Below are 20,182 nucleotides of genomic sequence, written 5' to 3' on the forward strand. Positions count from 1 at the left end.
GACGGAACTGGTGCAGAACGCAGATGCAGGACTATATATACACTAATGGGGAGACGAAGTGCAAGTGAAACTGATTAGGGCAAATAAAAAGAGGGAAATGGTGACTAAAGGAGGCAGACTATGACACAGATCTTTACAAAATAAAACAAGAACTAAACTGAACAAAACCTAAGACTATGACGCTGGTGGATGATACCATTAATATCACATAGAAAATTAGGATTCCAACTCTCTTAAAATGAGGGAACTTTTACATAAAAGCTCGGCGTACTTAGACGTCAACAAAGCCTGACTACATGGTCTGTATCGATGCAAACGGCAACAGAACAGTCTGCGCAGTGGTTCCAAAAAACAGCCGTTGCGGAGAGAGATCTAATTTCTGTTCCCTCTAAGTCCTAACCTTCTGTTCTGATCTCGACAGCGTGGAGTGTGAGGTGTCATGATCCTTCTCTGATGAGGAAGCACAGAAGAGGTGAGAAAGACAAGAAGAGGGGAAGTATGTGGAGGAAATAATTAGAGGGGGGATGGCGGGTTGAGGTAGGAGGGCTTCAGATTGCCTGCCCAGACCTCAGTCTTTGATTGCAGCCCGCTCAGTTACATAAATGCAGCCCGCTTCCAGCCACTTACTTCCCCAGGATACGGTGATTGGATTGGATTGGATAGAAAGAGCTATTCCTGTCCACCTTAAAAGCAGCACCGCTTCTCTTTAAAGACTGACTTCTGTCTTTGTAATTTCTCCTGAGCTTCCATCAACCAGCCTCACCGGGCCACTTTGTTTCCTTGATTGGCCATCGTTTTCCCACTCCTCGTGCTGTTGACCATGTATCGATTCATAGATAGAAATATATTTACAAATCAATATGGGAATCAGGTTCCGCAAATGGACGGCAGCCAGTGTTCCTGGAAAGCAAACTGTCCTCCCTTTGTTCTTCTTCTCCCACTTCCTCTCCCTGCTGTATATTTCATCACCGTGTTTGAAGCGTGAATAAAAAGGCAGTTTTTGACAAGACTAGCGTTGCTAAACGGGGACTATAATTGGAGTGTGGGGGTTGCAATGCAGAAAGAGAGAAAAAGATCAGGGTGTTTCCCGAAAGCAGGTAGCCAAGGAGAAGAACTAATTGGAGATTCCTTCAGCGAATATCAGAGAAGAGGAGAAGACGGACGAGGATCTCATTAAACACACAAGCTGGGCTTCCCTGGTTCACTGTACAAACAAATCGTATTATGGTCTTAGCACTGAAATCCAGCATTCACTGAAATTGAAAAGCTGATAAGATGGGAGAATCAAAGGAGATGTGAGCAGGTAGTGATGGTAGAAGGATGATCAGAGAACTCCGGTGGGTAGATTGACATTCGAAAAGAGCGTCGAGCCTTTGTAGTGAGCTTCATGTTTGCTTTGTTGCGTCTGGTGTGAGTTTTAGTCACAGTCGGTGCTCATTTCTCACAGCAACGGTTCCAGCAGGATATGTATTTTTTTTCATTATTCATGCATCTAACTGTGTTAAATAAATAAATAAAAGTGTGGCACCAGCAATGCTAGAAAAATACTGTAAAAAAAACTCTGTAACATTATCTGAATTTTTAGCTAATTTAAATAGACTAAAACTGTGTTAGTTTAAGGTCACAAATTGTAAAGAGAACATGTTACTATTTGTAAAATTAAAGTTTTTTATGTTTTTTTTTGGACAGTCACCATGTACATATTTTATTTTCAGTTTTAAAGTAGATATCTGTATCTTTACAAAACAGGGAATATCTGTAAAATAACAGCTTCATTTCTCAATACTTGAAATTTTTTTTATGAAATAATGGCAAATATCTGTAAAATAATATTAAATAATAAACTATGTTTGAAAAAAAATCTAAATATATACATTTAAAAGAATAAATTCAGAGTTGTAAAAATACAGGTTTTTGATGTGGAGATTATTTATAATATTGGACGGTTAAACTGTAAATTAAACTTAAAACTTAATATTGTCTATAATGTAACAAAACAGGGAATATCAATAAAAAATAACTGTTTAAAAGTTATTTACTATTTTTCCATACCTAATAATTTTTTTCTCAAAATAGTAGGAAATATCTGCATAATAATGATATTTGGGACTTTAAATAGAGTAAAAAAAATAGTATAATTTATAGTCAAATGAATGATTTTTGTCTTTCATGGTTAAATAAATGAATACTTTTTAAAATTTTATTTTATTTGATATCTGTAGTTGAGCAAAACGGGGAATATCTGGTAAAAATTTATGATATTTTTACATGTAAAAATGATAAAAATTTATGTAATATTATGAAAGTTGGAAGATACTATGAGTTAATATCTGTAATTTAGGTAAACAGGAAATTGTTTTTAAAATTACAGTTAAAAAAACTGCTAATCAAGGTTCATTTTTCACAGTGTACACATTAATACAACATCAGAAGAGAAGGTACAGTATGTTTGATATTTCAGGGTAAATTGCTGATAGTCATGATGCTGCACTATAGATCAGATTCAAATGAAACAGATGTAAGTGGAAAGGTTCAATGTGGAAAACTAACATGCAATTATTGCAGTGCTATGAGACTTAATCACTGTGCTTGTGGCTGACTGGTGGCCTGCTGGCTTGTTTTTCGCTGCCATCCCTCTTTTTCAATATCTCATCTGATTAAATTACAGCTGGATGGTGTTCGACTGAGGAAATGAAGCTGTGCGCTCGGCCAGTTTGTGCGTTTGTGTGTTTGTGCACGAGCGTTGCGCCGCACACACGAGGGAACACGACCGTGCCTAAGAGGATTTCAAAGTGAATTAGGATGTGTGCGTTCTAAAATGCTTGATGTGTTTTTAACCCTTCTGCTGTTAGTTTGATGTGTGTGGAGGAGAAAGAAGACGATGTTGTGTTTGTGTGATTGACTGCATGTGATCGTGTGTTTGGCTGAGCAGATTCAGCTCCTCCTCATGCAGCCGCCAGGTCTCCACTCTCTTGGTAGTTGAGTTCGGTTCATGAATCCTGATTTCCCTGTCGGCTAATCAGATAAGAGTCCTCGGGTCTGGTCTCTGCGGATCAGCCGAACGCACTTCACCAGGTTAGTGGCTCGGCCCATAAATGCACTGCTTCCTCTTCGCTGTCTACTGAGAGATCTGCTTCATATTTAATCTTCACTTCAAAAACAGAAGCTGTCCTGCTCTATGGAAGCAATAAGGAGCTTATTCAGGACCCAACTGTTGATTTCTGATAAAAAAATACGTGTAAATAAAGCAGGTTAAAGGATGCATTTCACCCAACCAGACCACATTCTAACACTAAAGACTGGAGTAGCCTGGAACTGTAGAATCTCACTTGCAGAAAATTGGACCCACAAGCATGAGATTACTAAAATCGATGCTGCAAAGGATGACTGAGCCTGATTTTTAACCCCCTGAACCCCAAAAGTCACTGGCAGGTTTGAAAAGCTTGTTGACTTTGAAAAAAAACTCCAAAATAACTTCGTTTATCACATCGAGAAACTGTGAAAACAAGGAGAAGCATTGAATGTTGAACTTTCTGGCGGTCCTTGAACTCATCACATGTAACACACCGTTTTCTCTAACAGAACCTAATCAAATCTATGCCTACAATTGGGATATTTCATCAAAATCATTTTTATTCTATATGAGTCGTTTAAAAATTTTTCAAAATTAAATTGTAATAAGATTCTGTTAAAAAAAAATTCTGCACTTCTTGCTTCAGTCGTCACATCACAAAAATTCAGGAACTTTTGGGCTGAACTGCAGACAGTGTTTACACAGAGAGTGTAGGAGACAAGTATGAAAACACATTAAAAATGTAAGCAGGAAAATTCCAGGACGCAGACTTCTGCATGTTGATTTCGGATTTTTTAAATTTTTTTTAAGATAATGAAATGACTTCAACTTTTGTTCATGTTATTGCATTATAACTGCATCCTGCACAGAAGACATTTTTAGTTCTCTATATTTCTGGCCATGCTTGTACTGTTTCCAACGAGGTGCAGGACTTTATACTGCAGGGAAAAATGTACCCACAGTGAGTAAAAATGCGACAGGAGCAAATAAACGTGGGGTTTAAAGTGTATAGAAAGGAAAAAGTCTATATTAAGCTCCTCCGTCACACTGTGTGGTTTGTTTTGTCCGATGAAGCCTCACAGCATCGTTTGTATTTCCATTTTTAACTTAACACCCTTGAATCGGAGGTGTAATTATTCAGTGTTGATACACAAATATGTGGAGTGGGTGGATGCTAACGTGTCAATGCTAATAGTAAATATGATGATATTATAGTAAATGGTTTCCATATCATATTCTTTCGCAGTGCCATTTACAATTAGAATTATTTCGTGATACAAAACTAATTACATTACAGCAATAGGAAATTTGTATGTACTTGTCTGAACGTGTACTTTATAAATTGTAAATGAGAAGTGATATGCAGATTTGCTGTGGATTTGCTCCTCTGGCACTAGATTAATTAAAAAAAGGAGACTCATGCAGTCCGAAAAGTCACATATTCCCACAACTTAATTAAAAACACTGTCTAATTTACTGTTTTAGATCAACTTAACGATAAATGTAATGATTTTAAATACATCATGAGGGTTAAACTGTGTAAATTATTTTTGATGGGTTGGGTTGACATCATATTGTAGCAAACCAATATTGTTTGTAAAATAAACACAAAATTCTGCATTACTTGATTTAAAACTAAATTCAAGTTGAGGTCGCTTAATAAAGTTAGCTTGATAATTATTTTTTTCATCAGTTTGAATTCAGGATTTCAAGTAGAATATTACACTTACTAAACATGCCTGGACACTTTCAAGACAGTTAATGAAAAATACCTTTTATTGTGGAGGGAAAGCTAATTCCATGAACCCAACATAGTTTGTTGGTTGAACATATAGTAAGATCAATGGAATATGTCATAAATCAAAAAGACTGATGAAAAATGTTGAGTCCGAATGTTCTTCTTTTAGAGTGTACTGGACATTATAGTCTTGTTTTTGCCTCTTAGAACCACAGAGGAGCTGTTTTACTTGCATAATATTTGCACATTAAAACCCTGTGCAACATCTGTTTTACTACATACACAAAAATATATGCTATTTCCTTAGTCTTTCTATGTATAGACAATCTGTGCAATAATCTATCAGTATTTTTCATTTATCAAAAAATCTGTGCACTACCACTGATATGTGTAATAATGTTATCTTTTTTAGAACTATGTATACTTTGGTTGCTTTATCTTTGGCTTAGCTTAATAGAAGAGTAAAATGTAAAATGTGAGCATTGATGGATGAAGCGTATCCATACAACGATATGTCAATATAGAAGGAATAAAGTGGGAATTGCTCATTTTGTTTCCTAATTTGTGGTAACTATGTGACGCTTGGCTTGTTTTATTATATTAGCGCAGACAAACTCAAGTAATTTTTAGGCAATATTTGATAAAATTGCATTTAGTGTCTTAATTATTAGCTGCTTTGCGACATTGCTAGTCTAAAAAGCATCATGATGGGTGTTTGAATGTAATGTTTATACTGATGAGCTACAGCATTACAACCACTGACAGGTGAAGTGTAACATGATGAAATGTTCTGCTACTGACATACACTGCCTACATAAACATGTTTCTAATATTGTCCATCTGAATAACATCAATCTTTAGAAATAATTGCAGAACCCGTTGATGTGGGACGCTCGTCAAAAAGATGTTAAATTGAAGCTAAATGGAAGATTTAATGGAGAAAAAAAAACTTGCTTCTAATCTCCTTAAAAGGATGCGAAATGTGGCATCTGCTGTGAAAATGGGACAAATAGGTGAAAGTGAAAAAGCTTCTTTCGGGTTTGAAAGGACTCAAAGTTAGTGTCTGACAGGCGGCGATCAAAAGGAAGGTTGAAGTGTGTTTGTGTGTCAGCGGGAGCTTCTTGACAGAGTCTGGTCTGCCTTGTCGCACAGCTAAAGGAGATGTTCGCTGGTCCAGAAGCCTCCCACACACAGCTGCTCCCAAATAATCAGCCCGAGTGTGTCAGCTCATATGTGCCGCCACGTTCACATTCGTGTGATGCTTCCGTTTGCACCCTGACATCACCTGAGTGCCATCGGTTTGGGTTTTTCATGTGCTTTTGTGCCTCTTTTTCTCAGAGCTCCACGCCTGTCCAGCCCTCCTCTCATCCCATTAAGACTTTCTCCTCCCATAGGACCAGAAGTCTGTGTGTGCTGGAGATCACAGTCTGGCTCAGTTTGCAGAGCCAAGTGGGACTCCACGAGGCCAAAGCCAAATTCAAATATTTGTTTCTGCCCACACTCAGTTAGCCGCCATCTGAAAAAAGCAGGAAAAAAGGGCAGATACTGTGCGACGCTGATCCTCAAAAGACTCGGGAGTTTAGCGTCAACATATTACGTAAGAAGACTTCAGTAGGTCATATGGTTGCTGTTGGTTTGAGGGCTCATTGACACTGACTTGATGCCAGCATTTTAAATATATTATGAAAATGCATGTCCTTTGGGAATATGAAATTATATGTTAAAGCTGATGGTCCCATTAAATGAAATTGGTTTTGTGCTGTTCCCTTTGTGTTAAAGGAGTAGTCTGACATTTTGAAAAGTGGTTTGACACCCCTCCGTGCAAGCCAAGTCTATTTATATGCCACTTTTCATACCTAAAAGCAACCTTTAATGCTTTACAAAGTGAACAGGCAAAGGCACAAGAAACAAACCAAAGCCAGAAAGTGAAAATACACAGCATTAAAACAATGTGACTTCAAAGATAATTACTTAAAAGCAACACATGGGTCTTTATCTTGGACTTGAGGTAGTCAGAATTGTCTGGAGCAATTTTCTTCTAGCAATTTGCTCCACCATTTGAGCAGCATAGAAGCTAAAAGTAGCTTTAGTATCTTTAGTTTCAATTCTGAGAACCGCTAGTAATCCAGAACCAGCGAACTAGAATAACAAGCAATATTAGAGATCCCATATTGTTCTTCTTTTCAGCAAATTAATTAAATGTCATTTGTCTTCAGAATGTGTCTTTCAAGTTTACAGCTCAAAATACTGCAAAGATGGTTCATTTCACAATGCTTGTATAACTTCTGGTTTTCTAAATAGGCTGGTTCAGTATTTATAACTTTAAATGCGACTGAGCTGCTGCTGACCACACCCCCTTCAGGAAGAAGACTCTCTCTGCATGCCGACTTAATTAAATGTGTGGGTCTAGGAATGTTTCTCTGTGGGATCATTTTACATGAAATATCTTTGAATTCACTGTTTTTAAGTCTTCTAACCGCATGTTAAGTTTGTCAGATAATGCTGCAGTAATGAAATAAGTAGTTTAGTGGTGCAGAGCAGCAGCTTGGAAACAGTTCTGAAGTGATTGCCGGGTAACATGTAGTCTTAATGGACTGTGTTTCAGTCAATTTTTCAAACTTGTCCTGTTTTCTGACAACATAAACCAAAAAAATATCTAAATGAGAACAGGTTTTTATTGGGGAATCCAGCTGTATTAAAATGCAGTAAATATGAGCACAGAGAGCAGGTGAGAAGCAAACGAATGTAACTGATGAACGTCCAGGTAGCTTGTTAGCTTAGCTTAGCACAAAGCATGGAAGCAGGAAGCAACAGCTAGCAGACTTTCTAGCAACATCTCTAAAAGTCTCAAATGGCATGTTATGTTTTGTTCGCTTAATTGATACAAAAGCCAAAGAATAAAAACGAACCATTGTAGTTGTACAGGAAGTTCTAAGCTATTTCTTTGCCTCCTGGACTCTTTATGCTAAGCTAACCGAACTAGCTGTTGAAGGTAGCCTCACCAAATCCTATTTGATGCAGAATCATAAAAAAAAAAGTTCTTATGTCAATGTAATTTTAAAACATGTAATGGCAAATGTACTGAATACAGTAGTAACATGGAGCTTTAGCCAGGGGTTCATAAGTACTAAAGAGAAATAACTGTCTATGTAGTTAAAGTTCATTTATTTCACTCTTTCACTCACTTTTAAAAGCATTTTTTGGTTTTCTGCTGAGTTGTGTTGCAGTAACTGAGTGGAGACTAGAGGCTTCTCTGTGCACAGCTGATAAGCTAGCATCCATTAGAGGCTTTTATGGAAAACTGGTAAACTGTAGTGTCTATAGATGAGCAGATGTTGAGCAAGTGAGGCGTTTCGGGCACACTTTTATGTGTTTTTTTTCCCTCCAGAAGAAGACCTGAAATGTAGTGTAATGTTTAATTTTGATGCAAGTTGTACATTAGCAGGAATAAGCATAACATTAAGTCAAAGCAGTGCTGTGTTTATTTGAATATGAAAGTGCAACAAAGATACTTGGTTCCTAAAATGAATGAATAATTGTGATCTCAGTATTGATGAAAATTATACTTCTGACCATAAATGTGGTTAGAATGTTTCTGGCGGGGTGTCACATTTCCCAGTGGTCCCATCACGCGAAGTCTTTGTCACAACAAATGTGTTTGTACGTTAATGTCTACTTCATGCAGCAGCTGGTGTATTGTTTGCCTTTTTCGGAACTAAACTCTATTAAAGCCCGTGTATGTTTTTCTCAGTGAAGTCATGCTGAGTTTTAAATTAATTTCCTCTGTGCCTCGGCTTGTGTCTCCAGATGGCCCGGTGATCTGGCGGATGCTGACCTACCCCCCGACTCGGCGAGCCCTCCTGGTGGGCTGCGGTCTTCAGATGTTCCAGCAGCTTTCGGGAATCAACACGGTCATGTGAGTTGCAAACGTCGGCCGACTTTCAGCTCAGTCACGCAGCTCCGGGTTCTTCTCCTGGTTGTGCCAGAACAACAGACTGGATGGAGTCTGCAGTGATCAGCATGGAATGGGGGATAATGGTCCCATTTGTAGTGTGAAGCGTGCAGCTGTTTGGGCTTCAAGTGTTTACGATGTGATGGCAAGTCAGTTCACACAATTGGCGCACAATTGAATACAATTTATGGTGACTTGTAATGTTCCTGCATCATTTATACGTCCTTGTGGTATTTTCAGACTCCTGGATCTGTTACTGGAAGCATAGTATCAATCAGCTTCACACCAAACACGCTGACAGGACTAATTGTTGGTGCTGTTGATTAGGAATTAGTTAGCGGTAAGTTTATTGCTTCCAGCCCTGAATAAAACATTTAACTTCAACATGAATGAAAGTTCAGACACAAAGAATTGCTGACATTCTGAACATTCACCACATTGTTCGCCATTTATCAAATCACCATTTAGTGGTCCTTTAATGCTCCATAAAGAACAAAACACTAAAATTAGAGTAAAATACACTAATTCAAGTGCAAAAAGATTTTCAATATATGTTAGTTACTATGATCAAACACCTTCAATAAGCTAATAGAGTTAAATGTTTTGGAGGGAAATAGTTTTCTTTTACTGAATTATTAAGATCAAATGCATTTAATAAACTGACAGACCTAAAAATTCTGCACTGAACCTTTTTTTAAAAAGAGACAAATGACAAAGGTTTGCTTGATTTCTATCCAGAATTATAGAGTTTAAATGCCAAAGTACACATTAATATACAACTAATAAGACAGTATGGAGATAAAGCTTTATATACAGAGCAACATAGTTGTAATTTTCGGTAAATTTTTATGTAACTTAAGGCAACAAAACAATTGTGTAAATAATATATAATAATATATATAAAGTTTCTATAAAAAAAAATTGTAATTTGACAGTATTGGCATAGTACTTAAAATATTTGTCGGGTGGCTAATTTGCAGATAATCTTACAGAATTTCTGTAGAGTATTAAAAAAAAAAAACAGAAAACCACTATGAAATTTTAGCATTATTTAAAGTAATTTTCTTCACCATGTGTAGAAAATTCAAAAAAACTGACCAGTGACACTTTAAACTGCGTCCAGCTGTCATTTCTTTTTCCAAACACTGCACCACTAAGTCGTTATCATTACTACATCACGTAGCAGCTGAAAAGGAAAGTTCAAGTGTGTTTTTTTTTTTTTTTTATCTCTTTCACCCCCAGGGTTAATCCAAACAATGATGATACATGACACCGAATCTGCGTGTCGCCTGCCATGCCGTCGGACGCGGCAGATCCAGATAGATGTATCTGGTTCAGCGACACAATATTAAATCACAAAACATTTCTCTCATCCTTCGGAGCACATCACACAGTGGGGAGCTTCGTTGCATTACTGCCCGACCACTTTTTCCTCTTTTATTCTTTTTTATCTCTCCATCTGAGGCAGGGAGATTGTGTCATCCGTCTCTGCCTCTCCTCCCCTTTGAGATGAACTATATTACCAGGCTCTGTAAACAATCTGTGGATGTGCGCTGTTGCCTGGCAACCGGCGGAGGTGAGAGGCAGGAGGATAAAGCGTGCGATCCTTTACGGGTGTGTCAGCACACATGTGAGGCTGGGTAGCGTGAAATGTGACACTATGGGCTTTGATTTCTGCACATGCGCACTTGAATGATGTGAATGAATGAGATAGGTGGATTCATGTGGATGTTAAGTAATGGATGGATGGATGGATGGATGGATGGATGGATGGATGGATGTGCAGACATGTAAAACCACAGTATGTGCTGGAAGTAGTTCTAGTTAACCCTCCTGTCGTCCTGCGGGTCAAAATTGACCCGTTTTAAAGTTTGAAAATGTAGAAAAAAATATATATTTTCACAGTGAGACTTCTGATGTCCACATTTTCAACATTTTTGGGAAATCTTTGAACATTTTTTGGTGGAAAAAAAAGAAATGTTAAAAATGTAAAGAAAAATTAGAAGTTTTACTGATGTATATGTAATCACTTTAGATATTTTTAGGATTTTTTTTTGAAATTTTGACTCATTTTTTGAAAATATTTACAAGAATTTTCTTGCCAAATTTGGGTGATTTATTTATTTATTTATTTTTTTTAAATAAAACTTTTAAGGAAACCTTTTAAGGAATTATTGGAATTTTCTTTCTGAAGGTTTTGCAAATTTTCAGAAGTTTGGGGAATTTTTTTGCTGAATTTTGGGATTTTTTTCAGACAAGGAAGCAATATTTTTTGGTGCTCGTAAATGAGGACAACAGGAGGGTTAAACCAAGCAGCTGTTTCCAATGTTAACACATGATGTCAATACATTTATATTATAATGATCACTTGGATGGATGGATGGATGGATGGATGGATGGATGGATGGATGGATGGATGGATGGATGGATGTTTCAGACATGTAAAACCACAGTATGTGCTGGAAGTAGTTCTAGTTAAACCAAGCAGCTGTTTCCACTGTTAACACATGATATCAATACATTTATATTATAATGACCACTTCGAACAACAACAAAATTATTCTACCAAATGAATCCTGTTCAATTGGAATAATTACCTTCGGAGCTTAAGTTCTTTCAAAACGGAAACCACTGATGTTTGTGCAACAACAGGTAGAACATGGTGCAGTTATATTTCATGTTTACTCAGAGAGGCAGATACATGTAATTTTTATTTTTATTTTTTGTTTTTTTTAAATGTTTTTGAAAGCGTAAGGCTGCAGTGGCAATCACTGAGCCTTCGTGCTGTCTTAGAGACAGGGATAGAATGGTGAGAGAAAGAAGGTGAGGTTGGAAGGAACGTTAGAGAGGGGTAAAAGAAGGGATGAGGGTTGGTCAGGTGGAGTCGGGGATGGTCTTTGGCCTTGGGCAAATCTCTGCCTCTTGGCCCTCTGGTGTTCTTTGAGATCTCAGCAGGAAGCATCTAGGGCTTTCTACAGCTCTGAGGAAGGAGAATGGGAGTCATGAATGTTCGTGGAGGGGGAGGTGGAGCGGTGAAGGTAGAGACGTGGGGGAGGTAGAGGGAGCTACTGACCAAGCAGCAGCCTCCTCTACCTTGCTGCTGTGGTTGCATGTCTTCAACCAGCAGCTGTTTTTCTTCTTCTTGTCTTTCTCTGCCTTCTGTTCTTTTTGTTCTGTCTCCGGCTTATCTTTTTCTGTTTTGTCTTTTTTTTCTTCTGAAAAAGCTGAAGAGGCTCCTGTGCTTTTTCTTATTATCAATGAGTTCTTCTTTCTCCCCTTCCATGGTTCTTCTCATCTTGCAAGCTGTTGGTTTCAGGCTCCACCTCTGCTGCCTTTCGGGCTTCGAGAGTTCTTGTAGATGGTCATAGAGGAGGGGAGGTGAAGAGGTGAAGGTAGAGGAAGCTACTGACCGACCAGCAGCCTCCTCCACCTCGCTGTTGTGGTCGAACGTCTTCAGTGCAGCCAGCTCCAACAGCCATTTTTTACTTTGCTTTCTCTGCCTTCTGTTCTTGTTCCTTGTCTGGCTTAGTCTTTTCTGTCTTGTCTTTTTTTTTTTTCCTCTGAAAAAGCTGAAGAGGCTCCTGCGGTTTTTCTTGATTTCATTGAGCTCTTCTTGCTCCCCTTCCGTGGTTATATTTTCCTCTTGCTGGTTGTTGGTTTCAGGCTCCACTTCTTCATCTTTATTCACTACTTGCTCTCGTTTTTCTTCCTGCAATTGTGTCGCCATCTGTTCCAGAACCTTTTCCTCCTCAGTTCCATTGTCTTTCTGAGGCCCTTTCTCTTCCTCCTGTACTACTTCCTTCTCTTTTTCACTCTTCAGACTCAGGATCTCCTGTTCCCTCGTGTTGAGCTGCTCCTTCAGTTGATTCAGCTTTTCTTGTACTGCCTTGGTGGACTTGGCAAATCTCTCCCTCTCGGTCTTTAGGATTTCTGTGAGATCTCTCAGCGCAGTCTCCCTATTCTCCACAAGTGCATTCTTGATGCCAACAGCACTGGAGCTGAAATGCAGTTTATTACTGAGTGTCCTGTTTTCTCTCAGAAGGTCTGTGATACGCCCTTCCAGGTTGTTGTGCTCTCTCAGCTGCTGGTTTTCAGCATAGGAAGCATCCAAAGCTGCAGGTGTGCAGAACTGTAGTTGTAGCAGCATCCTGGGAGAGACCGGAAAAACTCTTAAAGTGCTGGATGTGGGTGTTTGTGAAATACACAGAAAATGAAATATGTCAAGTATTTTTTGTTTTAATTTTGATGATTAAGGTTTTAAGGTCATGAAAATCTGAAATCCAGTATCTCATATTATTAGAACACTTCCTAAGATCAATAAAGAAAGAAGAAATGTCCAACTTCTTGAAAGTATGTTCATTTATACACTCAGTACTTGGATGGGGTACTTTTATGTCAGATTGCTGCATTAATGCTTCTTGAAGGCCAGGTTGTCTTGATAGCAGCCTTTAGCTCTTCTGTGTGTTTGAGTCGCGTGTTTTTCATTTTCCTCTTGACAATAACCCGTATTGGGTTCTATGGGGTTCAGGTCAGCTGAGTTTGCTCACCAATCAAGTAACAGTAATATCATAGTGAGAAAAACATTTGGCAGTAGTTTTAGCTCTTTGGAAAGGTAGTATCTCCTGCTAGAAAATGAAATGTGCATCTCTATAAAGCTTGTCAACAGATGGAGGCATGAAGTGCTCTAAAATCCCCTTGATAACACACTTGATAAAACACAGTGGACCACCGCAAGCAGATACCCAAATCATCCCAGACAGTGGAAATTTTACACTGCCTTCAAACACTTTGGAATCTGTGTCCCTACACTTTTCTCCTTTATTCTAGGACCTTGATATCCTATTTAAAGTTCAGATGTCTTTCTGTTTTCATGGTGCTGTGACTTAGTTGATTAAAGTGCCTGTCTAGTAAACAGGAGATGAGAAATGACAATAAGATGACATCTAGGTAACACAATTGCATAACACCGCCCCTAGCGGCTAGTTTGATAAGCCCTCAAACAAACAATGAGCAGCTTTCTCACAATGTGCTGTTATTACCAAGAGGTTGATTCCTGTTCTCATAGATCTGGGGTTGTATTTTGTAACTACCCTTGTCTCACTTTGTCAGGCCACCTGATCAGTGAGAGCAGACTGGGCTTTTCAGGACTGGGGCCTTAAACAGAGACAGGAGCTAAGACAAAATATTTCAAAGAAATGGTGATGCAGCAATGTACAGTCTGGATAAAATAATGTGCTTTTTGAACATTGATATGAAGGTGTTTCAGAGAGGATGAGAGTTCAGGTTTGTGGTTAAAACTCTTAATCCGTCACTCGTCTTTTTAAATGCTCTCACTTGACTATAGTTATCCAACTCTATAACCAGCAGAACTCAGTGTGCCACAGCTCCACCTTTCCTGCCTCCCTGACTTGTATACCTGCCAATCTCCTCGTCTTTCCAAAAAGGTCTGCCTGCTGGTTGATCTGCGTCAGGACTGACCCTGTTTGCACCGAGCATTGATATGTTTCCGTTATGTTTACCCCTGATATTAAAATGTGTCTCCGGTCTACAAATTGAAATCTGATTGCCCTTTCATGTGCAATAGAAGACACTCCTGCATACTGCGGTGATAATTACATCCTTCACAACTGACATTAAAAGACCTCACACTGCTGACAATCAATTTCTGACAACAAAGTCTCTGTTTGAATGTGAAGGAAAGTTTTATTTTGCTCCTACAAGTGTACTACATGCTTGGTTATGCTTACTTATTTTGACTAGTTGGGTTAAACGTGAGCAGAGATTTTCTAATAATTACATCAAGTGTCCCAAAATTAGTGGATCACACAGTATAAATGTTACACCATTAAAAACTGTGAGAAATTTAGAAGTTGTCTTGTCTTAACAGGTGCAACGTAATTAACAGGAAAGTGAGGAAACTGTCAAACAGGCTCTGGCTGCCCACACAGTGCCGATGGCTGATCAGCGTTCTCGTAATTACAAGTTTTAGACCTTCAAGTCATAATTAAGACGAGGAAACTCACATTTTTCTTAGAGCTCACATTTTTATTTAATATAATACAGAAATGTGGACGTTTTATATCAGCCAAAGTTTGTTATCATATGTGATTAAAAACCCACATTTAGTAGACCTAAGGTTATCGCACATCGTAGAAAATCAAAATACTGAACTCCTTTTAACTATATATTGTACATTTAGTAAGGTATGAGCAAGCACCATATTGTAGGAAAATTCAAAGACAGTCTGAAATGAAGATGTTTTATATGAACATATTACTTATCATCCATTTAGAAATTTAATCCTAAAACCTCTGCAGTTTCTGAAAACTTCCACCTGATTAAAATTAAAAAAAAATAAAAAGTCAGTATGAATACTAACAAACATATTCTAGCATGTGCTCTTAATGAGCTCTTATGTCACAGTGCAATGCTTAAAAGAAATGGAGGAGCTATGTGTAACTATAAAGAATAAAAATAAATGACAGGTGGTGATGACAGATGTGATGTTAAAGAGTTCAGGTGTACATCTGTGAAAAATAATTGGGTGCACTCTTCCACTGTCACAGTTCCATAGATGTCTAGTGGTGTGCACATTGCATCAATTTCTATAAAATGAAAAAATACATTCATTTTTATTTGTGCTAAACACAAAAATAGCACACAGGTATGTGGTATATGATGTGTAAAAAGTAGTTTTACAATTGATGGTCAAGAACTCGAGAGCTAACTACTATACCACCATACATATACAGAGGTTATCAAAAGTACAAAAGTATTCTTCTCCCTTGGACATTTTCTCCATTGGTTCTTTTCAGCATTAAGTCGTGATGAATTTGAATTAATACATTTGTTAAGGCTTTTTTGGACAAAAATTCACTAAAGAAGCTTTTCTGTGTCAAAATGGAAACAGATTGCTACAAATTAATGGAAAATATTAAATGCAAAATAAGTGACCATCAGACATGGTGGCATCATAATGTGAAGCATGGTAGTGGCAGCATCATGATGTGAAGCATGGTGGTGGCAGCATCATGATGTGAAGCATGGTGGTGGCAGCATCATGATATGAAGCATGGTGGTGGCAGCATCATGATGTGAAGCATGGTGGTGGCAGCATCATGATGTGAAGCATGGTGGTGGCAGCATCATGATGTGAAGCATGGTGGAGGCAGCATCATGATATGAAGCATGGTGGTGGCAGCATCATGATGTGAAGCATGGTGGTGGCAACATCATGACATGAAGCATGGTGGTGGCGGCATCATGATGTGAAGCATGGTGGTGGCAACATCATGACATGAAGCATGGTGGTGGCAGCATCATGATGTGAAGCATGGTGGTGGCAACATCATGACATGAAGCATGGTGGTGGTGGCATCATGATGTGAATGGTGGTGTCAGCATCATGATTTTGGGTTGTTTCTCTTGTAAAGGTAGAGGGTAAAAAATCCAGGGAGAAAACCTGATGCAGTCTGCAAGAGAACGTTGACTTGAGAGATTTGTTTTCCAGCAAGACAGCAAGAACTGGACAACAAGCAAAATTACACAAAAATTGAAGGAGGTCAAGACTTTTCATGGACACTGTACTGTGTAGACAGACAGAAATGTGAATTTGTGTGATGCTATTAGATGATAGAAGTTTATCTGAGTACTGGCTGGATACTGCTTTTCGACACGCTACATGTAGCAGTCCTCTATGGTGGATAATAAAAAGTGAAAGATTTTGGACACTGAGGGCGGCTGGTTGACAGGTGAGGAAAGACTGGGTCAGACAAACCCACAGAGAGAGCAGGGACAGACAGAGTGGAAGTGACAGTTAGAGACTACAGCTGTGACCATGATGATAGTCACCCTGCAGTAGCAAATATAATATACTGAAGAAAAATACAAAGCCAGCATGTATTATTTTGTTAAATTGTATGCGTTTATTTTTTTTTATTTTTTTTTTTACATAGCGGAATAAGTGTCTGTTGTTCCAACATATTACATCTCTACAAATGGACATGATAATAATGGACAGTGGTCATCAGTAACAAGCACAGAGTTAATGAGGTTGTTGATGCTGCTTGTGGAATGATGTCCAGCTCTTCCTGAAGGGTTTGGTAAACATTTTTGGAACAGGATCAAGTAGTCAGACATCCACAGTGTCTCAAAGATGTTGGATGGGTAAAATGTCTGGAGGGAATGCAGGCCATTGTAGGACTGGGACATTTTCAGCTGCTATGGAATAATAGTGTATATTCTGGTAACTTGAAGATGTGTATCGTCTTGTTGAAACCCAGCCTCCAAAGAATTCCGTTCCTATACAACTAACCTGCACTTTCAATTACGTTTTAAGACAAATGTATCTTCTGTCATTTGTACGGTATCAAAAACACCATTTTTATAATAATTTTACTGATTTACTGTTGCTCCTTTTCATCCAAGTAATCATATGTTAGATAGGGGGGGACTTGTCAATCTGGTAACTTAGAAAGGGAAGGAGAAGCTTCAAATATGTGGTGAAATGGTCGTATTTGAACCCAAACATGATAGTTTTGGTGCCTAACCTTAACCAAGCTTCTAAAATGTGAAAGTGTCCAACAAAGTTAGACAAAATGAAACTCAAATCAGAGACAAAGTCTTTTATCCATCGTGGAAGGCGAATCCTGGTCTTCTAGGTCAAATTCAAGTCTCTGGTCTCTCTCTTTAGGGTTCCATCCTCCCTTCCTACGTGAAATTATGAATTTTGTGGTTCTTTCCAAATTGCCACCTTTACATTGACACTACAGGTGGCTAATTACATTTATTTCAGAATAAAATCACGTTGTAGTTGCGAATACAGCTTAGTTGCATAGGAACCTAATTTTGTGGGGACAAGGTTGTGATGGTGGCGAATGGATGGAAGAACCGTGATTGTGAGGATTTCATCTCGATGTTGTTGGACATTTAGATTGCCATTGATAAATTGCAGACATTTTCTTTGTCCATGGCATTTTCCTGACCATACCATCACTCCTCTACATTTACAATATTGACATCCACACATAATGTTCCCCTGTATTATCTCAAATGCAACATCTGCCATTTCCTGGTATCCACTAGACCTGATTACAACACCGTTCTCGCGTTTCATCAAGGCTTTCTGTGGGCAAAAATATCCCAAAACCACCCTTGAGATGATTCCTCCCTGTCTGAGCAGATATCGTCTGGTTGTACACACCAACAACTTCATCAACAGTCTCTGTTTGCCGATCACAAACAACGCCCCAGATTGAGATGGACGATCCTGGGCTCGAGTTGTGACGTGGTCGAGGGCCATGTGGAAGATTGTCAGTCGTACCGTGCTGTCTGAAACAATCTTTTAGACGACAACTGGTGGAGTTGTCGACATTCAAGTGTCTGGCTGCGGCCCTAACTGACATGCCAGCGTCCAACATGCCAACTCTTGTTTTTCTCTTGTCATTTGTGACACCGTCTCATCACGCTAAATCTTCCTTTAAAGCCCAAACCTGTATCAGGTGTAGCTGAGAATTTGTCACTAAAAATTTTTTTCAATTCCTTTAATGTGCATCTGTACTGCATGTTTAATCATTAAAGATACCTGTTTGTTCCAGCACTCATGCCACTCATCCTGTGTGCTCCTTACCTCTGCAGACTTTGCCAGCCTTCCCGCCAACCACCTGCCTTTTAGCTCCCATGCAAAGCTGCCAGGATAGCCCTATTAGCCGCCAAGATATAAAGGAGGTCTGAGGAGCCGGTAAATCAGCCGGGCTTAGAGACAAGCTCCCCTCTCCATGTCCCCAGCTGCTTTCCCTGATTAAACCACCGGGCTGGCTCGGTAAAAGAAGAAAAAAGGGCAGCAAGAGAAGCTGGTAGACAGGCACAAAAGAAAAAGAAATGCAAACCAACCCAGAAAAGCACATATTGGCTGTCACTCTGCTCTAACAGCCCGACACTGACAGGAACGGATTGACAAGAGTTCACAGATTTTAAAGTCGAATATGCTCACACACAGAGTACATTGGAGTTCCTGTTAACATACTGTCCCACTTCAGTGAAATTTACTACCAAAAAGTGATTCACAGCGAAGGCAAATATCAACTTTAGTTGTAATCGAAGAGCCGATTCATCCGATAGCATCTTGACAAGCTCGCAGACCATTTGTTAGTCGGTTAACAGATTTCCCTCTGATTTGCCCTTTCAGATCTGACAAAAGCGAGCACAGCACTGCCTCTGAGAAATATTAGTAAGTCTAAATCCCAGTCTGTCAAATACACAATTACAATTCTCACAGGATCTCACAGGAATTTATTCAGTCCAGCATTATTCAATCAAAACACAGTCAGACTTGGCTCGGCGTGCCTCATTTCACTGCGCCGGTGTTGTGTTTAACCCTCTGAACCCCATTTTCTGCTCCTGTCACATTTTTACTCACCGTGGGCTCATTTTTCAATGTAATATAAAGTCCTGTACCTTTATTGAAACGGCACATGTGGGTTTGTAGTTCAGAAGGTTAAGGCAGATTTAAATTTTTTGTTAGTTTTATACACATCTTGAGGTCACATGTATTTAATTGGGTGGCTCAGGTGCACACAAAGAACGAAGGAGTGAAACCAGACTCTGTCAGGAATACGAAATTGTGATGAAGAGGCTGTGAAGTAGATGAGGGCTGCAGAGAAACCGAGACACTTTTACTGGAGAGCCAGTGGTCACTCATTGTCAAGTATCTTACTGAGGTTCATTTCTGTATTTTGTTCACTTCCACTCAGCACGATTGACATACAGTTCAGGAGACCCACAGCTCAAAAAATAGAAATGACTAATTTATAACCACATTCCATATTGCAGTGATTATCAGCAGCTCTATCTGTTGGAGGTACTAGTTGATCACTGCTTGTTCTTTCTCACTCTTGTTTACACTTGATGCAGGTCTGCTTGAATGCAAATTAGTTCTGTCAGTGGTGGCAGTGTTCCACCTAATGGCATGAATTTATGCAAGTAAACTTAGATGAACTTCTTCTTGGTGGAGCTGTGATATTCACAGCCAACATTCAGTCTGAAGACATACAGAGTATTGGCTGAAACCACACAGCTGCACCAAAGTTAAAGCTATATTTATCAAACATAAATAATATGCGGGTAAAATTACGTTCTACACATTACTTAGGGTGGCTATAGTTGAGATTCTTTGGCTTTCAGACTCATATATTATTTAAGGCACTGAGTTCAGTTACAAACACAAAAGCATCTCCGAGTCCGTCATGATTTTAGTGAAGTTATTTGTGGTCTCCATTCAATATTTCTGTATAACAACGATGTCTGCAGCCAAAAATAACTTGCAACATGATCGAGTGATGCTCCAGTTAGCCTACAGCATTTATGTCATATATCACATCAATCACTATTTGTAAATATTGTCTCCATTCAGATGGTTTCC

The 20,182-nt window shown here is 38.8% G+C and overlaps 1 protein-coding gene across 1 annotated transcript in view; it reads left to right on the forward strand.

The window, feature by feature from the left end:
- Window positions 1-20,182, forward strand: part of LOC111570178 (proton myo-inositol cotransporter-like) — a 107,187-nt gene that overhangs the window by 57,814 nt on the left and 29,191 nt on the right. Inside the window, exon 4 of the mRNA XM_023272791.3 lies at window positions 8,619-8,727. Within this exon, the coding sequence (XP_023128559.2) occupies window positions 8,619-8,727 (109 nt within the window). The remainder of the gene's footprint in view (window positions 1-8,618; window positions 8,728-20,182) is intronic.

This window comes from Amphiprion ocellaris, chromosome 21, assembly GCF_022539595.1.
Source record: "Amphiprion ocellaris isolate individual 3 ecotype Okinawa chromosome 21, ASM2253959v1, whole genome shotgun sequence".
Lineage (NCBI taxonomy): Eukaryota > Metazoa > Chordata > Actinopteri > Pomacentridae > Amphiprion > Amphiprion ocellaris.